Source organism: Budorcas taxicolor, chromosome 10, assembly GCF_023091745.1.
Source record: "Budorcas taxicolor isolate Tak-1 chromosome 10, Takin1.1, whole genome shotgun sequence".
Taxonomy (NCBI): Eukaryota; Metazoa; Chordata; class Mammalia; order Artiodactyla; family Bovidae; genus Budorcas; species Budorcas taxicolor.
The window spans coordinates 17,120,768-17,140,725 of record NC_068919.1 but is presented as its reverse complement, the minus strand read 5'-3'; the positions used below and the strand labels follow the sequence as shown (position 1 = coordinate 17,140,725).

At 56.5% G+C, this 19,958-nt stretch overlaps 1 protein-coding gene across 9 annotated transcripts in view; it reads left to right on the top strand.

Moving 5' to 3' along the window:
• The window catches only part of TLE3 (TLE family member 3, transcriptional corepressor), a 47,101-nt gene extending 27,524 nt beyond the window's left edge, over positions 1-19,577 (top strand). For 3 of the 9 annotated variants that reach the window (XM_052646919.1, XM_052646914.1, XM_052646911.1), the window contains 14 exons: positions 4,260-4,464; positions 6,018-6,034; positions 9,873-9,992; positions 10,883-10,933; positions 11,534-11,686; positions 12,077-12,218; positions 12,777-12,976; positions 13,563-13,639; positions 14,420-14,669; positions 15,019-15,266; positions 15,802-15,949; positions 16,801-16,951; positions 17,820-17,896; positions 18,949-19,577. In XM_052646919.1, the coding sequence (XP_052502879.1) occupies positions 4,260-4,464; positions 6,018-6,034; positions 9,873-9,992; positions 10,883-10,933; positions 11,534-11,686; positions 12,077-12,218; positions 12,777-12,976; positions 13,563-13,639; positions 14,420-14,669; positions 15,019-15,266; positions 15,802-15,949; positions 16,801-16,951; positions 17,820-17,896; positions 18,949-19,056 (1,947 nt within the window). In that variant the 3' untranslated portion in view covers positions 19,057-19,577. The remainder of the gene's footprint in view (positions 1-4,259; positions 4,465-6,017; positions 6,035-9,872; positions 9,993-10,882; positions 10,934-11,533; positions 11,687-12,076; positions 12,219-12,776; positions 12,977-13,562; positions 13,640-14,419; positions 14,670-15,018; positions 15,267-15,801; positions 15,950-16,800; positions 16,952-17,819; positions 17,897-18,948) is intronic. The other 6 variants (XM_052646917.1, XM_052646913.1, XM_052646915.1 and 3 more) reach the window with 4 other exon arrangements.
• The last annotated feature ends 381 nt before the right edge of the window (positions 19,578-19,958 follow it).

Below are 19,958 nucleotides of genomic sequence, written 5' to 3'. Positions count from 1 at the left end.
GTCAGCAACTTGCAGGTCTCCCTAGGCAGATTAGACGCAGTGAGCTGATGGTACCCACCACTTCCAGAGCTCACGTTTCAGTTTGCTCCAGTGGCTCCAGGTCCTGCGGGTGGAGAGGTACGCACCCAACTTGCTGCTGTTCAGTTGCTCAGTCACGTCCGACTCTTTGCGAACCCATGGCCTGCAGCATACCAGGCTTCCCTGTGCTTCACTATCCCCTGGAGTTTGCTCGGTCATGTCCATTGAAGTCAGTGATGTTATCTAAACATCTCATCCTCTGCCACCCCCTTATCTTGCCCTCAATCTTTCTCCGCATCAGGGTCTTTTCCAATGAGTCGGCTCTTCACATCAAGTGGCCAGCTCACCCCACTTGCCTACTGAAAAGTTGGGCTGTGTTCCCTTGAAAATTATTAGTGGAAGAGATATTATAAAGTGTTGATAGGCTTTCTTTCTGTACTGGAGTGTAGTTGATTTACAGTGTTATGTTAGTTTCGAGTGTATAGCAGTGATTCGGTTATACACATGTATCTCTTCTTGTTGAAACTCTTTCCCCATAGGTTGTTATAGAATATTGAGCAGCGATCCCTGTGCTATACAGTGGGTCCTTGGTGGTGGTTACTGTTTTTTTTCAGGTTAGGTAGGGGTGGGGTGAGGAAGAGGGAGGTTGTAGCTTGTCACAAATTGCACAGAGTGTGCTGAAGCCAGTCCTGAGGTTCTTGCATTCCCTCACAAAGCTGATGAACTGGGTTTGGTTGACAGGGGGTGTAGAAAGGGAGCCTTAGAATGAATGCATCCTTTTCTCAGCCGGGGGCCATGGTAGAGAAAAGTCATGCTGGGCTTGAGTTCTGGCTCTGGTCTCTTTGGCTTCGCAGAGTCATTTCACCCCTCTGAGCCTGTCCCTGTCTCAGAAATGGAGTAACAGCATTGCTGTGAGCCCTCCCAGCTGTAGTAGAGCACAGAGGCACAGTTTCCACCTGGAGCTGGGGGGCCACTTCTGTGGGCAAGACGTAGAAGGACCAGGCAGAGGTTGGGGCTGCTCTCCTCTCCCCCGGGAGGCGAGGAGTCTCCATCTCATACAGCTAGGGCGTCCTCAGTGGGTCTCGGCCCTGGAAAGGCTTAGCCCACTTCGCTAGGTTTAACTCAAATCATGAACCTGAGAAGCGAAGCCTTAAATCAGGTAGCAGAGGCATGAAGCATGATGTGCACAACCCAGTTACACAGACTTGGCCAGCAAGGGCCTCCCCGTCAGCGTGCCCGGTGAGTGAGTGGCCCTGTGTTCTGAGCCCAGGACCTGGGCACTTGGCACCCATGAGGAGGGCAGGGACACACGCCTGCCCCCAGGATGTGTCTCTGACAGGCTGCTGTTCCGGCATGAGGAGGGGGCGCTCGTGAGGGGCCTTGCCCCCTGGTTGGGGGTTTGAGGGGGATTGTTGACTTCTTTCACTTCATGGACAGAGAGATCCTGGTCTTAGAGGGGACAGTGGAAGCTGGAGACAGGCAGCTGCAGAGTTGAGCCCAGTGCTGCCTTGGATGGGGGCTCGATCCCATTTCTCCCCAGTTGAGAACCCCGTCACCCTCCCACTCGGATGTCACTGTGTTTCCTCCCCTCGTCCTCTGAAGTCAGAGATGTGTCATGGGGGCAGGAAAGCAGCCTGAGGATGGCTGTGCCCTGCCTGCGATGCTGGGATGGAGAGACAGGTGGAACACTGCCAGCCGCCCCGCTTTGGAGAAGATTTTTTTCTCACTCTCTGTCACAACCAGGATGCTTGTCAGCAGACCCTTGACCCGACAAGCCCTGGCATCTGTCCTCGCCCTGAGAGAGAAGCCTCGGAGGTCGGCTGTCTGTCCTTGCCTCCTGGAGCCTACTGGACTGCTCCTGACCGTGCCTTCCATCCATCCAGAGCAGACCTTGGGGGAATTTCTGGCTGTGCAGGAGGTCCTGCTCTTGTGCTTGAAGATGAGAAGTACACGGAAGCTGCCTTTCCTCTGTTGCAAAGAAGATATACCTGCTTCATGGGCCACTGCAGAAAACCACCGTCTCCATCTTGGAAGCTAAACAGCTTTGAAAGCCAGTGTCTTCCATACAGACACTGCAACTATAATTATAGACTCTGTTACAAGTTTCTGGTGCTGGTTCACTGGCTCACCTTTCAGGAAGCAAGGATGCCCCACTGATGCTCCTCGTCCCAACTAACTGTTCAAGCTGCACCTCCTTGGGCCTTGCCTCGGGGGGGTGGATGGCTTTAGGGTAGACACCTCCACTTTGTGTCTGCTCTGGCGTCTCAGGGCAGACAGCCCAGACCAGTGCCCACCAGCAGCTTCCATAAACGTCCCACCAAGAGACATCCCAGGTCTTGAGCAGTGGCTGTGGTCCCAGGCTTTTCTCCCTACGCTGAAAAATGAGCCCTGCAGGGCTAGGAGTGTAGTACCTCAGTTTCCTCATTTGCAAAGTGGGGATCATGAATTTGAGGGTGCATGAAGTTGGCAGTTTGCAGTTTAGTTGGGGAACAGCAGGTCTCTTAACATGTGCTCTGTACTCAGACACTCAGTCGTGTCCAGCTCTCTGCGATCCCATGGGCTCTAGCCCACCAGGCTTCTCTGTCCAGGGGGCTCTTCTGGTGAGAATACTGGAGCGGGCTGCCATTTCCTCCGCCAGGGGATCTTCCTAACCCAGGGACTAAACCCAGGTCTCCTGCATTGCAGGCAGATTCTTTACTTGGGAAGCCATTTGGGAAGCTCTTAACCCCTGATCTCAAATACACTTACTGCCTCTTGGAGCCGCGTGTCCATCCAGAACTGTGGGCCTTCACTGTAACCTGTCGTCTGTCAGCGGTGGCCAGAGAGCCACGGTTCACACTGACAGGTGAGCTTGTCAGGCTTTGGCCCTCTGTCACCCCCATAAACTCTAGGGCAGGGGGTCTCCTTAGGAACAGTCTTCGGATGATGTTGGTAGTTGACCCTATTCCAGCCCCTGAGTACCAGTTCGCCGTCTTTAAAGTGGGCACAACCCTTCTGCCAGGTAGTTGAAAGGGTCAGAGATAATATTTGGAAAGGGCCCAGGCATTCTTTCAGGCATTCAGTAAATTTCCATCCCCTCCCCTCGTGCTTGTTGAAAGGAAAGACATATGTATAACCTGAGGCCACAGTCACTCCCAAGAAATGTTTCAATCTCTATGAAAGAGAGACATTGGTCATGGCATAGTCAGCGGCACAGTGCCCACGGTTCTTAAGATTGATGAAGGGTGTTTTGTCTTGGCTGCTGGGGGAGAACAAGGGGACGGGGGAAGAGAAGACCCTGAGACCAGTGCTGGGTTGAGGAGTTCGGGACATCCACGGAGCAGAATCCTTGACTCAGGATTGTTGTCCTTGCTATTGATGGTAGTCGTCATTGCGCGTGCCTAGTCCTGTCCGACTCTGGGACCCCGTGGACTGTGGCCCTCCAGGCTTCTCCATCCATGGGATTTTCCAGGCAAGAATACTGGCGTGTGTTGCCATTTCCTTCTCCATCTATTGATGATAATAACTGAATTAATACCTGTCTAGATTTGGGGAAAGTAGGGGAGAAGGGGGCCCATGGAAAGCCCTCTGGTAGATGTTCGCTATTGTTAAGAGATCACTTAGTGACCTACCTGAGGTCACCCAGCTAGAAAGTGCCAGGGCTGGGATTTGAATCCAGATCTGTCTTAATTCCAAAGCCCCCCTCTTCACCCTGTTCTCTGCTCTCCTGTTCAGTGGCCTTGGTTCTCATTCCTCTGGCCCCAAACTCTTCTTGATCCCAGGACTCTTCTGCTGTTTGCTGCTCTTGCTCTGAAAGACAGGCGTGGAGTTCTTCAGAATTAGGGAGTCTTACCCAGGGCTGGGGATAAGGGTGGGAGATGCTGGCTGCTGACGTTCGCAGGCATGTAAGCATGAGCAAAACTGTGACTGCTGGGAGCTTAAAAGTGGATTGCCCTCCACAGAGAGGGAGCCCTGATGACTGTGGTTTTTAAATGCATGCTTTATTTATCTTGGGCTGGGAATCATACATTGAGAAATTCTGTCCTGGTTGGGGAGGAGGTGGTGGTTGCCATCATAAATCTTGTGTCTAAATTGCAGTCCATTAACAGACTTCCTCCAGCATGACAGCATGTGGCCTGAGCTGGAGATGAGGCTTTGGGGGGGTGCGTGTTCCCCTGCTGCCTCCTGGAGGAGCGAGAGGGCTGGCCTAGGCCTCTCCCGCCCTGCTGGCTCGGCCGTGCTCACCACCCACTTCATTGCAGCAACAGCAGCTCCAGGCGCAGCACCTCTCCCATGCCACACACGGCCCCCCGGTCCAGCTGCCACCCCACCCGTCAGGCCTCCAGCCTCCAGGGATCCCCCCAGTAACGGGGAGCAGCTCGGGGCTGCTGGCACTTGGTGCACTGGGCAGCCAGGCCCACCTGTCAGTGAAGGATGAGAAGAACCACCATGAGCTGGACCACAGAGGTGCGACCTGGGGCCGGGGCAGGGGCAAGGGTGGGGGTGTGGTGTGGGCAGAGGCTCTAGAGGCCCTGCTGTAAGTGGACACAGCGAATGCTGTGACCCGAGGACCAGGAGTTAGCAAGCCTTGGAGCCATCCATCAGTGAAGTTCCTGGTGTTTGGAAACCAGAGCCCCATCCCCCAGGCCCACCCCCCAATCCCTGAGGTGTACCCACTCTTCTCTGCCCTGGACGACATCTGGTCCTTTCATGCTGGAATACCTTTCCATTTTCCTAGCTACATTCTGCCCATACTCCAAGGGTCAGCCCCAGTCCCATTCCTTCAGGCGGCCCTCCTGGCCAAGCTGAGAGTTTTTTCAAATTGCTAGAGGAGTTTAAGAGTTGGGGTCCCAAGACCTCTGTTGCCATCATCTTCTATCCTTCCCTGAAAAATGTTTTATCCTCACAGAGATCATTAGCCCTCTGAGGACAGAGGCCAAGTTCCCAGGTGTCTAACCCATAGAGGGTCCTTGGAAAAGGCACCCAGTTGACTCTCAAGTAAAGGCTTGTTAGGGGCTGCACGCTACGCAGAGACAGTGCTGGTGCTGCTGCAGGGAGAGGACTGGGGAGATGGGAATGAGAACGCCCCTGCCCTTCACTCAGCCCTTCCCGCAAGGAAGCTGTGGGACATCAGGAGCGCTTAGTTTTATCGGGATGGGAAAGGGCCTGGCTTCCTAGCAGACCCTTTGCAAATAGGACCACTCTGTGTGGTCTGCCCACAGATGTTTTTTTCTAGCTTTATTGATACGTAATTGACACATAGCATCGCATGTAAGGTGTACCACGTGATGGTTTGATTTATGCTTAGATATGGGCACATGCCAGTGCCCTATGGTCGTGAGGGCCTTGGAGTGTCACCATCCTACCCAGGCCGGGGCTGGGGAGCGGTAGCAGGTCCTGGGAACTGAGACTGAGATTTCTGTCTCTGCCTTAGGATGATCCTCCCGGCAGAGGAAGAGGGCCTCTCCGCAGCAGACAGGAGGACCAGGGAGCTAGTGCTTGACTGGGCAGATAATCAGAGGCCTCTGCTTCCAGGGGCTTCTTGGCAAAGAAACAGAGAAGGGTGATAATTAGAAACAACACCATACCAAAAAACCACTCCCATAATTAATTAAAAAAAATAACAATAGTGTTCTCAACTCTCAGATCCTATGGATATTTTATATAGCACGATCCTTCCCAAGCTTGTGGCTTTAAAAACTGCTGACCAGTAATCTTGGCACCCTTCTCAGCATGGCAGGGAGAGCTAGGCCACAGAGCCCCCTGCAGCCCCACCCAGGCCTGGTGGCCCGGAGAAGCAATGGAATTGGGGCGGTTAATTTCCAAACTGAGAGACGTCACCTAATGGCTCTGCCTTGGCTGACCCGGGGTGACTCAGAGAGCCAGGCCACTGCCCATTTTAAAACCCGTGAACTAGCAAAGCATAAAAGCCAGCTGGATGAGACTGACCTTGCTTTCTTTTTGTTTTTCTCTGTTGTGGGACCTGACCCTCCTCCTTTCCTGGCCTTCTGTCCCCGAAGAGAGAGAATCCAGTGCGGTAAGTGCTGGCACTCTGGGGCCTGTGGGGTGCGTTTGGCGTGCAGGGTACTTGGGGTACCCTGTGTGGGCTCCTGGGGGTGGCTGGGTATTGTCATGAAATAAGAGCTGTTGTCGCCTGTTGATTAAGCTTTACTTGGGCAAGCTTTTACGTCTCCAGGCTTTAGGGCCATTATTGTCAAATGAAGATTTGGGCTAAGTGAGCTGTAGCTAACCCCCTTTTTATATAAGAGGTGATTACTGGAGAGGTCAGCCGGCCAGCCCTGGGTCCTACAAGGGGGGTTGTGGAGTCACGGGGCTGACCCCAGAGCTCAGGACCCTGCCATCCCTCCCTCATTTGGGGCTGGAGTCCCTCCCTGTCCCCCAGGTTGGCTGTCTCCTATATGATCCTGTATCCTCTTTATTTCCTCCCAACACCTGAGGTTTCTCCCTGTTGCGGGCTTTAACTTGGTTTAAGAAGTGCTCACAAGCGAGCATTAAGGCCAGGCTGCCTGCGTGTCTGCCAGCTCTGAGATTTGCCGTAAATCTTTCTGATCACACTGAGGCTCAGAGGTTCTGTTTCAAGTGAATAAGCCTTCTGAATAAGCGCAGTGGAGTCTGGATAAAAAAATCCTCCAGCGATTAGCAAAGCTATTTTATTCCTCATCGCCGTCCTTGTATCTGGGGCCATCTAATCTGTTAGGATGGCTTTGGTTATTACCTCGTGTTAAGTAGGACTTGGAAGGTCAGGCAGTTAACTAACCATCTAAACAGCAGCTTCCTCGGGTGGCTTCTCCATCTCGACCCACGTCCCCTCCCCAGCCCTCCACTGGGCTGACTCTGAACCTCCCATCAGCAGCCGTGCTCACGTCCGTCCCCTCTCTGCTTGCCTGTGTGCTCAGAAGTCCAGGTCATTTGGGCCCAGGAATGACTAGGTACATCAGAAAGGAACAGCTGAAGCTGCAGACCCATTCTGATAGCTTTCGTGTTGATCCCAGGGGCCCTTTTTGGAGAGGTAGTTTGCCTAGACGGGAAGAGGGCTGGGCTAGACACCTCAAGGCTCAGCCTGGTCCCGGCTTCACGGGGCATTGGGTAGCCCTCTCGGCCTCTCCCAGCCTCAGTTTCTCCATCTGTAATATGGGAATATTCCTGCTCAGCCAGCCTCTCTGCTTAGTTAGGAAGACCCCACTTAGCACAGGACCCAGGACCCAGCTTTACTTGCTTACCACGGACTTGCCACAGAGAGCAGTGGCTGCTCAATCCCTTCACTGCCTTCAGACGTCCTCATCCTCATCTCTCTTGGCCTTGGCTTTGCGCCCTCTCTGTGAATGCTTTCTCCTAAAGAATCCCACGAGGAGCCCCCAAGATTGGGGCGCTTCACAGTGCTCTTCAATGTTGAGACTCAGGGCAGAGGGGCCCCTGGAGAGTTCAGTGGAAATGAATGGGGTCACCGTCCTTGGCGGGAGGGCTGTGGGCCGTAGGGGCTCACACGTGTGCGCGCAGCCATGGTGTCGGGGGGAGTGGAAATGAACGTAATCAGCCCTTTGGAAACCAGGTTGTCAACAGATGAGGCCCCGGCAGGAAAGACAGGGCCATGTCGGAGTGGGAGGGGGGCCGACTGGCCGGGCTGGAAGCTGTCCCGGAGGGGTTAGTCTGGAGTCCAATTAGAGGTAGCTTCATTCATATTTCCTTGCCTAGCCGAAGCAATAGAAAATACTTAGTTTTTTGGCCGCCTGCCAGCCAGAGGCGGGCTGGATCGATGCCGCTAAACGCCTGACATGACTCTCCTCCGGTAGCAGCGAGGCTTTGCAGCTGACTGCAGAAGAAAGAGCCCGCTGTTCTCCGAGCCGCGGCCTGGGTCGCGGGGGGAAACAGGAGCGGCCGCACACCCCCGCTCTCCTTGCTACCCACGCAAGAGCAGAGGGGCTGGGAGCGTTTCTGCTTAGCACAGGGTGGCCGCCGTCGGAGGAAATGAAATGAAATGACAGTGATTTTTCTGCCGGCGCTCGCCGCGGCTAATTGAATTGCGGCTGTGCGCGCATCGCTGCCGCGCCTGCCCAGCTGCGGGGAAGGTTGAAGCTGCACTTCCATTATAACCTCCATATTTTCTTCAAGGCTTGATAACTCTGCCATTTTAATTTGCTTCAGGCAGAAGCTTGGCAGGGAAGGGCTGCCCAGAAACCGGCTTAGGGGAGGAAATGAAGTTCTGCGGCTCCTTCCCGCACCGCTCCCCGCAGAGCGCCAGACCCTGCCTCTGGGGGACGTGGGGAGACTTTCCATCTGCCTCTGGAAGGCCTCCTCCTTTGAGGAGACATCTCTGCAGGTCCCCGTGTGGGCTTGTCACACTCCCCTGGGCACAGGGGCGAGGATGGACTGGACTTTGCTCCCCGCCCTGCCCCAGCTGGGCGGTCAGCTGCTGGGGGGCAGGGACTGCACCTTGTTCACTCATCCACACCTGCACCCCGCCTCGGGCCTGATCCAGCGCAGGTGCACAGGAGAGGGTGCCGAGTGACGCGGGGGAAGGCGTGGTGCCGTCTCTGGTGTTATTGTTGTTTGGTCCCTCAGTCGTGTCCCACTCTTTTGTGACCCCATGGACTGTAGCTGCCTGGCTCCTCCCCTTCATGGGATTCTCCAGGCAAGAATACTGGAATAGGTTGCCATTCCCTTCTGCAGGGGATCTTTCCGACCCAGGGGATGAACCTGTGTCTCCTGCATTGGCAGGGGGATTCTTTACCACTGAGCCACCAGTGTGGTCTCTTAGGAAGGGACAAACCTCAGCGGTCCCCTAGAGGGGGTTGTGGTATCTTTCCCTTGGCAGAGAGGTTTGCTGGCAGGCACCCCTGCCCATCGCACCTCCCTGCCTGCTCCCAGCCCGGTGTTGGCGTCCACGTGATGCCTGTCGCTCCTACTCACCCTTCACACCACCAGCTGGAGTCCTTCCCTGAGAGAAGCTCTCAACTTCCGCTCCATCCTCAGACCCACTGGCATTGTCTCTCCTGCCTTACCTTCTTAGCCCACCTTCCCTCTTCCCAGGCCATAAATTCCAAACTCTTCTTATCCTCATTTGCTTTGTAGTTGAAGGGAGAACTCATTAGTCTTTTCCAGGCGTAAAAACCTCGGGTTTTCTTCAAGTTGCCTCTTGCTGGGGGACCTTGGGCACGTTTCCCATCGTCTCGGGACCTGGACTTGGCGATCATCACAGAGGGGAGGGGAATTCTACCTGCCCTCTATGCATTTTCCCATCTTCAGAGGGAGAGGCTTCATGACGTTGTGTTTTCTGCTTCATTGCAACCCTGGTGTTTCTCTCTAAGATTGCGGAAGGCCAAGCCGTCACAGAAGGGCATTCACACAAGATGCCCGTTGCGTACCTGCACTGGGGAGACCTGTTGGCACCTGGCAGTTCCCCTGCCTGTCGGTCCCCTCTTCCTGTCAGGTTTAGCAGATGAGGTATTGTGCATAGCCCCAGTTTGTCGGCTCAGATCTGTCTTCAAGACTCCGTACAAATTTTCAGCTTATCCATTCTTTGAGCACAGAGGGTGGAAGAGGAGATAGGTGCGACCCCGCCTTCACGAAGCGTGCAGGGTCTTGGGCCAGAGGCCAGTGGCTCATACATGCAAGGTTAATTATCTGACAGCAGCGGCATTGCTACAGTCGAGAACTGTCATGCTCTCAGGGCCTCAGGAACCAAAATCTGAGGAACCAAATCTGGAGAGTTGGGAGGGCGTCCCTCCCTGGAGAGGCTGATGGAGCCAAGACCTGCAGGACACACAGAGCACCTCGACTGACCTTCCGGGTCACCCCACTGAGCTAGATCGATGCGTGAATGAAATGTTCACACTAAGTCTCCTCCTTGCTTCCAGAATAACTCAGTGTCGCCCTCGGAAAGCCTGCGAGCTAGTGAGAAGCACCGGGGATCTGCGGACTACAGCATGGAAGCCAAGAAGCGGAAAGCAGAGGAGAAGGACAGTTTAAGCCGATACGTACGTCCTGGGGCTCCACTGGGGTTTGTGTTGGGTCGGCCGGGCTGAAGGAGAAGCCCTCTCCCGCCCCAGGGCCTGGTTGTGGACGAGTCAGGTACAGGTGGGGGAGGAGAGGTGGCCCACTGAGGAGGGCAGGTGGCCTGGGCATGGGACGCCTGCATAGATCAGTGCGCTGTGAGCATATGGGCCACAGCCAGGAGGGAGTGAGCAGAGAGGTCCTCCTGGGCCCTGTGGGGCCTGGGGTGAGTTAGGGGCCCCTCCCTAGATGGACCTGCAACCCCGTGCTACCATCATGGTCCCTTCAGAATCTGTGGGCTGCCCTTATACTTTGACCCTGCAGGTGGCCACAGTTTCTGCTCTGTGCCAGGCTGGGCAGGGCTGAGAGCTGGGGCAGAGGGCAGGGGGCAATGTGGTTTGGGAGCCAGTGCCCTTGGGCCCAGCCCTCCCTGTCCAGCCACTTGGCTGCTCTGGGGCTTTGGGCATATCGTGCAGCCAAAGCCTCAGCTGCGTTTCTGGGAGACGAGGCTAATCACCCCTCCCACACCATGATGGAAATGATGGAATGAGACCAGCACACGTACAAGTGATGGTGGATGTCAGGCCAGCTAGAGAGAGGTGTCTGGCTCCAGAGGGACAAGTTAAAGGGAGCTTAGAAATATAATGGGGCAGGTGTGGGTGAGGCTGCCAGTGGCTGTGGGAGCCGAATGAACCTGGGTCCGGGAGGCTGCTCTAGCAAACAGCAGAGGGGAGGCCGCCACTGGTGGGGCTGAGTGGGGACAGTGTGGACTTTGGGGTTTGGCTGAGGTTCAGCTCCTGGCTGGTAGAAATGGGATGCTTTGGGCTCAGTCTGGGGTGGGTGTGGCCTCTTATTGGCTTCTCTCTCCATGCAGGATAGTGACGGGGACAAGAGTGATGATCTAGTGGTGGACGTTTCCAATGAGGTGAGGGCATTTTCCGGTCACAGGGCGGCTCTCTGTGTGGGGAGTTAGAGATGGTTCCTGTCCCGGGTGGGAGCTGTTGTGTCTCCGCTATTGCACCCTCACCGGCAGCCCCAGCTGGGTTTGACGCCTTTGGGTTGGGGGCGTCAGCCTGGTCAGGAGGAAGAAGACAGGGCTTGGCTGCTTGGTGGCTGGGGAGTCATTAACCATGCTGGCTTCCTAGGATGGGTCTCCAGAGAGAGAGAGAGAGAGACCCCTGAAGATCCCAGTGGAGGGCCGGCTCCCCTGGTCCTCTAGGTCAGCTCTATTCTCCCCACCATCCCTGGGGTCTTGGGGTGGTGAGCCCCGTGGGTCAGCCTCAGCTGGGAATGAGGAGCTGGAAGGGATCTACACAAAGGCAAGAGGGCCAGTTGTCCAGCATGGAGGCCTGAACTCATTTCGATCTTGAGCAGATCCCGTCCACCCACCCCCTCAGTCTCCCCGTCTCTGGGATGAGGAGGGGTCAGACTAGGTTGTTAAGAGCTGGTGGCCACCCCTTGGGACCAGAGAAGACTCAGGCTCATCGTAGCTATTAGCACATCTCTGCCTCACTTGTGTCCTTAGGACCCTGCGACACCCCGGGTCAGCCCGGCACATTCCCCTCCTGAAAATGGCCTGGACAAGGCCCGTGGCCTGAAGAAGGATGCCCCCACCAGCCCTGCCTCGGTGGCCTCCTCCAGCAGCACGCCCTCCTCCAAGACCAAAGACCTTGGTCATGTATGTGGAGTCTGCCCCTGGCACCACAGAGACTAGGAGAGGGCTGGGGAGGGTTGCGGCAGAGGGAAAAAGTTTCTGGAAAAGGGGCTGGACCTGGAGTGCTGCTGATTAGAAGGTGGAGGGGTGGAGCAGAAAGCACATGGATTGGGGCTTGGCCTGGGTTCACATCCTGGCTTTACCACTTTCAGGCTGAACCCTGTGCTTAGTTACTGTTTCTGAGCCTCAGTTGCTGCATCTGTAAAATGGGAACACAGTCCCTGCCAAACAAGACTGGGCAGGAGTGAAGGGGCTGTGTGGCAGGAGATTGGGAACTAGGCCTCGTGTGCTGCCGAGCTCTCGGAGAAAGGAGTCTTCATAGCCTCCCTTGGTCTCTGCGTTTCCCTCTTGCAGAATGACAAATCCTCCACCCCTGGACTCAAGTCCAACACGCCAACCCCGCGGAATGATGCCCCAACTCCTGGCACCAGCACGACCCCGGGGCTCCGGTCGATGCCAGGCAAACCTCCAGGCATGGACCCGATAGGTATAATGGGTAGGCACAATGGGGCTGAGCTGACTGTGCTTGAGGGGAGGGTCTTCCCCAGGCCAGGGCTGGAGCCTCACAGATGGGCCGGAGCACGAGGCAGGGAATCAGAGTCAGGGCTGTCCCAGGGCCTGTCTCTGCGGGACTTGGTCAGGTTTGACACCGAGGTGAATGCCTCCTGCTTCAGCACTCAGGTCAGGGTTTACTGGGGCCACTGTTGAGCTCAGCGTGGGGAAGGAGCTTCCGACAGCTCGGGACACCATCAGTGTGTGTCTGCCTTTGTTCTGTGAGATTCTGAAAAATGCTCTTCTCTGGGCCTCTGAATCTTGTTCGATAAAAAAAAAAGGTGGGCACATCTCTCACCTCAAACCTTCTTGGGCTGTGAACATGGGGGTCTCTGGTAGGTGAGCTCAGCCCAGGAGGACTGCCTGGAGTGGATAGCTTGAGAAGACAGGAAAGATTGCTTCTGGGCCAGAGGCAGCCTGGTGGCCTGGGCTTTTCCTGGATGAAGGGGGTGGGACCTCTTCCCTTGGCAGTGAGTCCGGGCTTACGTCCGCCTCCTTGCAGCCTCGGCCCTGCGCACGCCCATCTCCATCACCAGCTCCTACGCCGCACCCTTTGCCATGATGAGCCACCACGAGATGAATGGCTCCCTCACCAGCCCCGGTGCCTACGCGGGCCTCCACAACATCCCGCCGCAGATGAGCGCGGCTGCAGCCGCCGCCGCCGCCGCCTACGGCCGATCGCCAATGGTGAGCTTTGGAGCTGTACGTAGACCTTTTGGCTCCTTTTGAGGGGGGGCTGGGCAAGGAGTGGGGATGGGAGTTGGAAGGGGTTAGAGAGATGCTTCCTGCATGCAGAGGGCGCCCTCTGGGTCCAGTGACCAGGCAGCTGCCTTGTGGGGAGAGTGTTGATGAGGAATCAGAAGGGAACACTCTTGGGGGTCACAGACCTGGTTCCCACCCCCCTGCCCTTTTGTCACCATGTCTCAACCAACAGTCTCCCTGGGCTGCCCCTTTCCATCTGGGAAGTGGGGCTGGCACCCGTCTTTCTGGGTGCTCTGGGGTGGGACTCCCATGGTGAGTCAGGTGATTTCACAAGGCAGGGCCTTGGCCCGTGGGGCTGCCCATGTGTTATACCAAGGTGTGTCTGCTGTTACTGAGAGGGCCCGGGCCTGTGTTGTCGCTGGAACAAGGGGCTCTGCTCTGCTCGGCCGTCTCGGGCTCTGAAGAGGCAGTGTGGTGCTGGTGGGACAGGACGTGGTGGAGGAGGAAGCTAGGGCTGGGGTGTTGTATAGTAGGGGGACAGAGGACGGCACCCCTCACTAAGGGCTGGCCTTGTCTTGTCTTACAGGTTGGCTTTGACCCTCACCCCCCAATGCGGGCCACAGGCCTGCCCTCAAGCCTCGCCTCCATTCCTGGTGGAAAACCGTAAGCCTTGACTACTTATTTTCTGCTTGTTGGGGAGGGCAGAGAGCACACCACCCACCCACCTATCCCCTGCCCTGATGGGCCTCTCCTGGGGAAGGGTGTCTGCCTCTCTAGGGGTACCCCTGGGGCAGGTTGCAATCCCGTCGATGGCTGCCTGGCTGCACTTCTGATCGCCCCCAGGCTCCCTCTGAAAGGGGAAGGAGAAGGTTTGGGGTTGAGGTTGTGATCCCTGGGCTCTGAGAGGGAAGGAGCGTTTCACATGTCGGGCTTCCCAGCTGGATGCCATGGATCTTCCCTGCCCTGGGGGTTCCTGTGGGTTCTAGCCGCAGCTGGCACGCCTATGACCTGAACCAGCAGGCAGACCACACTGGCTCACCCCTGGCTCTGATGTGTACTCTGTGATTCATTTAGGGACGGGGGGCAAGCGGATTTTCTTCCCTAATACTACTGGCTCCTAGAGGATGGGTGGGATTCAAGCTGGGCCCTTTCCGGGGCCAGAGTGCTAGGGATTGTATAGATGGTGGGAAAGGTTGTTCCAAGGCAATGAGGGGTCAGTGACGTGGTTCGGAGCAAGGATCTATTAGCAGGGGCAGAAGTCAGGGCAGGACTATGAAGCTGTCTCCGCCCTGGTGGAACCAGGTCAAGGAGGTTGGGGTTACCAGGTTTCCTAAGATGAGGGCAGGGGACACCTGGAGGCAGGCAGGCCAGGCAAGGTTTAGGGCCAGTCAGGAAACTGTTAGAGGACTGGAGATGGCAGAAGCGTGGTTCTCCCCCTTTCAGAGCCTACTCTTTCCATGTGAGCGCTGATGGGCAGATGCAGCCTGTGCCCTTTCCCCACGACGCCCTGGCAGGCCCTGGCATCCCCAGGCACGCCCGGCAGATCAACACTCTCAGCCACGGGGAGGTGGTGTGTGCAGTGACCATCAGCAACCCCACGCGCCACGTGTACACAGGAGGCAAGGGCTGCGTGAAGATCTGGGACATCAGCCAGCCGGGGAGCAAGAGCCCCATCTCCCAGCTGGACTGCCTGGTGAGGACCCCAGGGCTGCGGGCATCCCTTCCAGCTGTTATAGGAGAGCTGGGGCCTGGGCGGCACCCCACTGCCCTGGCCAGGCGCAGCCCTGTATCGACTGAGCAACTTCGGGCAACCTGGCAAACCTCTCTGAGCCCTGCTGTCATTGTCTGTAAGGGGAGATGATGCTGGTCTCCAGGGGTCTGTAAAGAAAGTCACGAGGGAGCAGTGGGGTCGGCCTGGCAGCGGTGAATAAGGGCAGGAAGTGAGCAGATGTGGCGAGGGTGCTCGGTGTGGCTGGATGTGACTTTCCCGGTCCCTGGGAGGAGGGGTGGGTGGCGCTGAGCACTGCCCCCTCCTCCTTCAGAACAGGGACAACTACATCCGCTCCTGCAAGCTGCTCCCCGACGGGCGCACGCTCATCGTGGGCGGCGAGGCCAGCACGCTCACCATCTGGGACCTGGCCTCGCCCACGCCCCGCATCAAGGCTGAGCTGACGTCCTCGGCTCCGGCCTGCTACGCCCTGGCCATCAGCCCTGACGCCAAAGTCTGCTTCTCCTGCTGCAGCGACGGCAACATTGCCGTGTGGGACCTGCACAACCAGACGCTGGTCAGGTGAGGCACGGGAGGGGCGGGGCTGTCCTCGCCCTGGGGAGGCCGCGCTGGCGGCGTGGCTGTGACGGCCGGTCGGAGGTGCTGTGGGGTGGCCGGGGTGGCACAGGCGAGGGCACCCAGGTGAAAGGATGGCGGCTTATGCCAGGTGCCCAGCAGGGGCGGGAGGGCTCTGTGGACCAGAAGCTTGCACCAGGCTCCGGGGAGGGGGCCCTGGAGCAGACCCCGCAGGGCAGAACTCGGATAAGTTGAGACACGCAGAGATGTGGGGAGAAGAGGCGGCGTCGAGACCGCTATGGAGGAGCTTAAGTGTGGGGCCTCGGGAGCAAAGCTGCTGGGTCTGAGCCCTGCCTCCCTGTGACCTCATGAGAGTCCTGGCCCTGGCCGAGACGCTCGAGTGGGAGAGGAGCCCTGAGGGACCGTGGCCCTCGAGTTTTCTGTTCTGCTGGGGGAGAGTTGGCATCTCCCTGGGACAGCTGTCAACATAGCAGGCAGTGCTTCCCTGGGGCTTACCCTCATCCCTGCCTGGCCTTCCTAGGCAGTTCCAGGGCCACACGGACGGGGCCAGCTGCATAGACATCTCGCATGACGGCACCAAGCTGTGGACGGGAGGCCTGGACAACACTGTGCGCTCCTGGGACCTGCGGGAGGGCCGACAGCTGCAGCAGCACGACTTTACCTCCCAGGTGTGCGCCTGAGACCCCCCCGCCCCATCCACTGGAGCAGCGTGGTGCCTTTCCTCCCTGGGTCTCAGTGGCTGGTTCAGGGGACCAAGGGGTCCTCACACGTGGCCATTACAAATGGACCTGAGACCAACTTGAGTCATCTAGGAAGGCTTCCTGGAGGAAGTGGCCATGAAATAGAATCCACAAGGCTTTGGAGTTGGTCGCATCTGCCCCTGCTGCTCAGACTTGATACCCAGCTCCTCTGCCATTGAGCATTTGGCCTCAGTTTTCTCATTCCTGGGATGGGAATAGTCATAGCTACTTCATGGGTCTGGTGTGAGTATCTGAAATGGTCCCTCTGAAAGCCTTGGCTGTAAGCCTGGCTATAGAAAGCATTCCATAAATGCTAGGTATTATTATTTTTTGTTATTGTATTATTTGTGTTAATATTTTAATCTTGCATGTTTAATACATTAGTGTTTTATTTACTCATATTTTTCTTAAGGAAAGGTAAAACTCACCGAGACAGAGAATAACTTTGAAAGTGAAATGTCTGTGTCACCTCTGAGTTTGAATCCTGGCTCTGCCACTTTACTTTTTAGAGTCAGCAACCTCTCTGAGCCTCAGCTTCCTCACCTGGGAAGTTGATTGTGGATAAAACATGAGATCCTATTCCCTTAAGGGGGAGAGAGGGGGACTCTGCATTGCACATGGCAGGTGGGGAGGTGCTGGGGGAGGGAGTTGGTAAGACTCTGAGCCCACAGGGTTCCTGAGCAGGGCCGTGGAAGAGCGCCCCTCCTCTCCCTCCTCCTGTCCCCCTGCCCCGCTGTGCTTTTGGAGGATGCTGACCTCTGTCCTCCCCACCCCTGCAGATCTTCTCGCTGGGTTACTGCCCCACCGGGGAGTGGCTGGCCGTGGGCATGGAGAGCAGCAACGTGGAGGTGCTGCACCACACCAAGCCCGACAAGTACCAGCTGCACCTGCACGAGAGCTGCGTGCTGTCCCTCAAGTTCGCCTACTGCGGTGAGCCTGGGAAGTGGGAGCCTGGCCAGCCCTCCGCGCAGGGATGCGGCTCAGAGCTTAGAGAAGGGCCAGAGCCCCGCTAAGGGAGCATGGTCTCAGAACCAGGCTTCTGACCCAGACCAGTACACCCATCCCGCCCTGCACCTCAGGATGCAGATACTGCCACAGGGTACCAAGCACCTGTGACACCAGGCCAGAGCCAGACCTTGATGGCCTGGGGCAGAGGAGCAGTGTGCCCAGCCCTGCAGGCAGTGCCTACAGGTGATTTGGACCATGGGCTTTGGTGGCCACAGCTCTGGACTGGAGTATGTGCCGGCCCACTGACTCGCTGTGCAGCTTAGGACAGTCCCAGCCTCTCTGAGCCCCAACAGGTCTTTATGGACCAGGAATAACAGGCACCCCCCAGGGCTTTGGGAACCCTGGAGCTTTAACGCAGGCAAAGCTCTGGTGGCATGCCTGCAGAGACCCACCACCTTTGGCTGGATCTCTAGCTGCTTGGAGCTTCGCCATCCCCAGTACTTCCTGCCATCTTTCAGTAGTAGAATCGAGATGGGTCAGTTGCGCTTAGTGGCTTTAAAAAGAATCTCCTGGGGAAGTGTAATCCTTGTGATTAATTGCAGATCCTGCCTTTCTCTGTCCCAGCCTGCCCACCCCTCCCCTTGATTGCAGAGAAAGGCAGTGTCTGAGTGTCCATGTGTGTCCATGTGTCCGTGGTATGTCTTAATTACAAAACGCTTCTCACAAAGGAAGAGTCAGCCCAGCGCTAGTTAGCGGGTCACACCGCGTTTCCATGGTAGCTGGCCATGTGTGGGGCGGGTCTTGCTTTAGAGGGCAGCAGCCCACAGCCTGATGTTTCCTTTGCCTGCAGGCAAGTGGTTTGTGAGCACTGGGAAAGATAACCTTCTCAACGCCTGGAGGACTCCGTATGGAGCCAGCATATTCCAGGTACTACCCGCCCTCCAAGTGCCCCTCTTGATTCTGCTGAGAGTCCAGGCCTGGCCGCGGTGATGGGGCAGGGATAGGGGAGGCAGAGCAGGACTTGCCCTGACCCCTACCTGCTGGGGGTCCCAGACAGCTTCTCCAGCAGCGAGGGTTTGGACTTGGGCACATCAGTGGGACGCATACTCTGCTGCTAGTGGCATCTGACCGATTGGGGCGAGGGCTTTTAGCAGAGGTTCTTGTAGGATTTCTAGAGCAAGGAGGAATAAAAACATGCTCTTGGCTCTGGCCTGCACACTGAGCCCTCACAGGAGGTGCACCAGGCATTTGAGCAAACTGGGCAGCTTTTTTTTTTCTGAGCAGTGTTGTCTGGTATTAAAGTAGGTTTATTTTCCATCTCAACACTTCAATATAAGGAGAGAGGTCTGGGGCCAGAGAAGGATCCAGAAGGAGATGAGAGAGAGGGAAGAGGCTTTTTTGTGTGTGGGTTTTCAAAACCTAGGGCCTGACACTGCACTGTCCCTCGCTCACTCATATACACTCACACAGAGAGACACACACACACAGTCTTGCACAACTACACTCAAGTCATACACACTCGCTCTCAGAGTGAGAAAGACACTCTCTCGATGCAGTCTGGAAGTCTGGCATCTGGTGCATCACTCATGTAACTTTCAAGAGTCTCTAATTACACTGGATGTTCAAAACTTAGGTGCACATCCTTTTTTTTAGCTCACCAGACTGAGGGTCTGGCCCACTGACAGCTGCTCCCAGCTCAGAAACGCTTCTTCCTATTTGTAAACTCAGGATGCAAAGCTCACACTCAAGTGTTCTGTTCTGCTGCTCGGAGCTGACTGTAAAGATCACATCTGGCCCAGTTAATGAGTTTTTCCTTATGGGGAAGCAGGTAGAAAGGGCCCCTCGAACGGGAAGGGCTGTGTTCAAAGGCCTCGCAGCGTGCCCTCCAGGGTGTGCAGAGGGCGGGTAAATTCTGAGAGTACCGAGAGAGCGCTGAGTACCCCAAAGAGTGAATTTCTGTCCTTTATCTCCTCCTCCAGTCTAAGGAATCCTCGTCAGTCTTGAGCTGTGACATTTCGGCAGATGACAAATATATCGTAACAGGCTCTGGTGACAAGAAGGCCACGGTTTATGAGGTCATCTACTAAGCAAGGACTGTGACGGGGCTGTCAAGCTCTGGGAGACACAGACTCGGCTGTGCCAGGGAGACCCTGCAGACACGGAGGACGGGCAGCGAGTGGCCCAGCACTGCCCTCCGGCGGGCTGAGAGGGTGCGCCCGTCACGGTCGGGACTCCTGGGCATGGACTCCTGTGTCTCACGGACTCCGATGGATTTCTCCCCTCCTCCTCCCGTAACGATGCTGGCAGAGGCTGCACGTAGATTTGGAGGCCCGTGGCTCCGGCTCTCCACATACACCCTCATGAATCTCTTTCCTTCCCCTTTCTTCTGATGTGTCCCCATGCCCTGGCTCGGGGACACTGGAGTGTGGACCACACGTTTGTACCAGGGAGCAGGGGAGGGTTTCACGTTCCCGACTGTGCAGCGCACAAGGTTTGTGAAAAGTGTAAATAACAGACTCCTATCTTGGACTGGTCAGCGGGGGAGGAGGCCCCTTCCCAGTGGCAATGCCAGCCATGTATTTCGCCTGCTGTATTCGTAATCCACTCGTGGTGGTGGCTTTTTTTTTTTTTTAAACAGAAGTTCCCATCTGGGAAGGGGAGGCAGGGAGGGGGGCAGAATGGAGAGGGGAGTGGGAGAGGGAGAAGACTCCTGGGTGGAGGAGGGGCAGTACAGCTGGCGGCCAGGTCAGCCATCAGGCAGCCCCTGGGCGAGTGTGTCTCCATGTGGACCTGGGAATCGTCTTAAAGCATGGCAGGACCCAGCTCCAGCAGACTGATGGACAGGCAGAGCTTGGGATGGGTGCCCGCCCAGGCTGACGGCAGCAGAAACACCGTGAGTTTTTCTGTGGCCTCCTGAGTTCCACCTGCCTCTTAGCCCCTTGGCTCCCCTCTCCGGTGTCTGAACCTGTCTGTCTGTCTCCCCCACCCC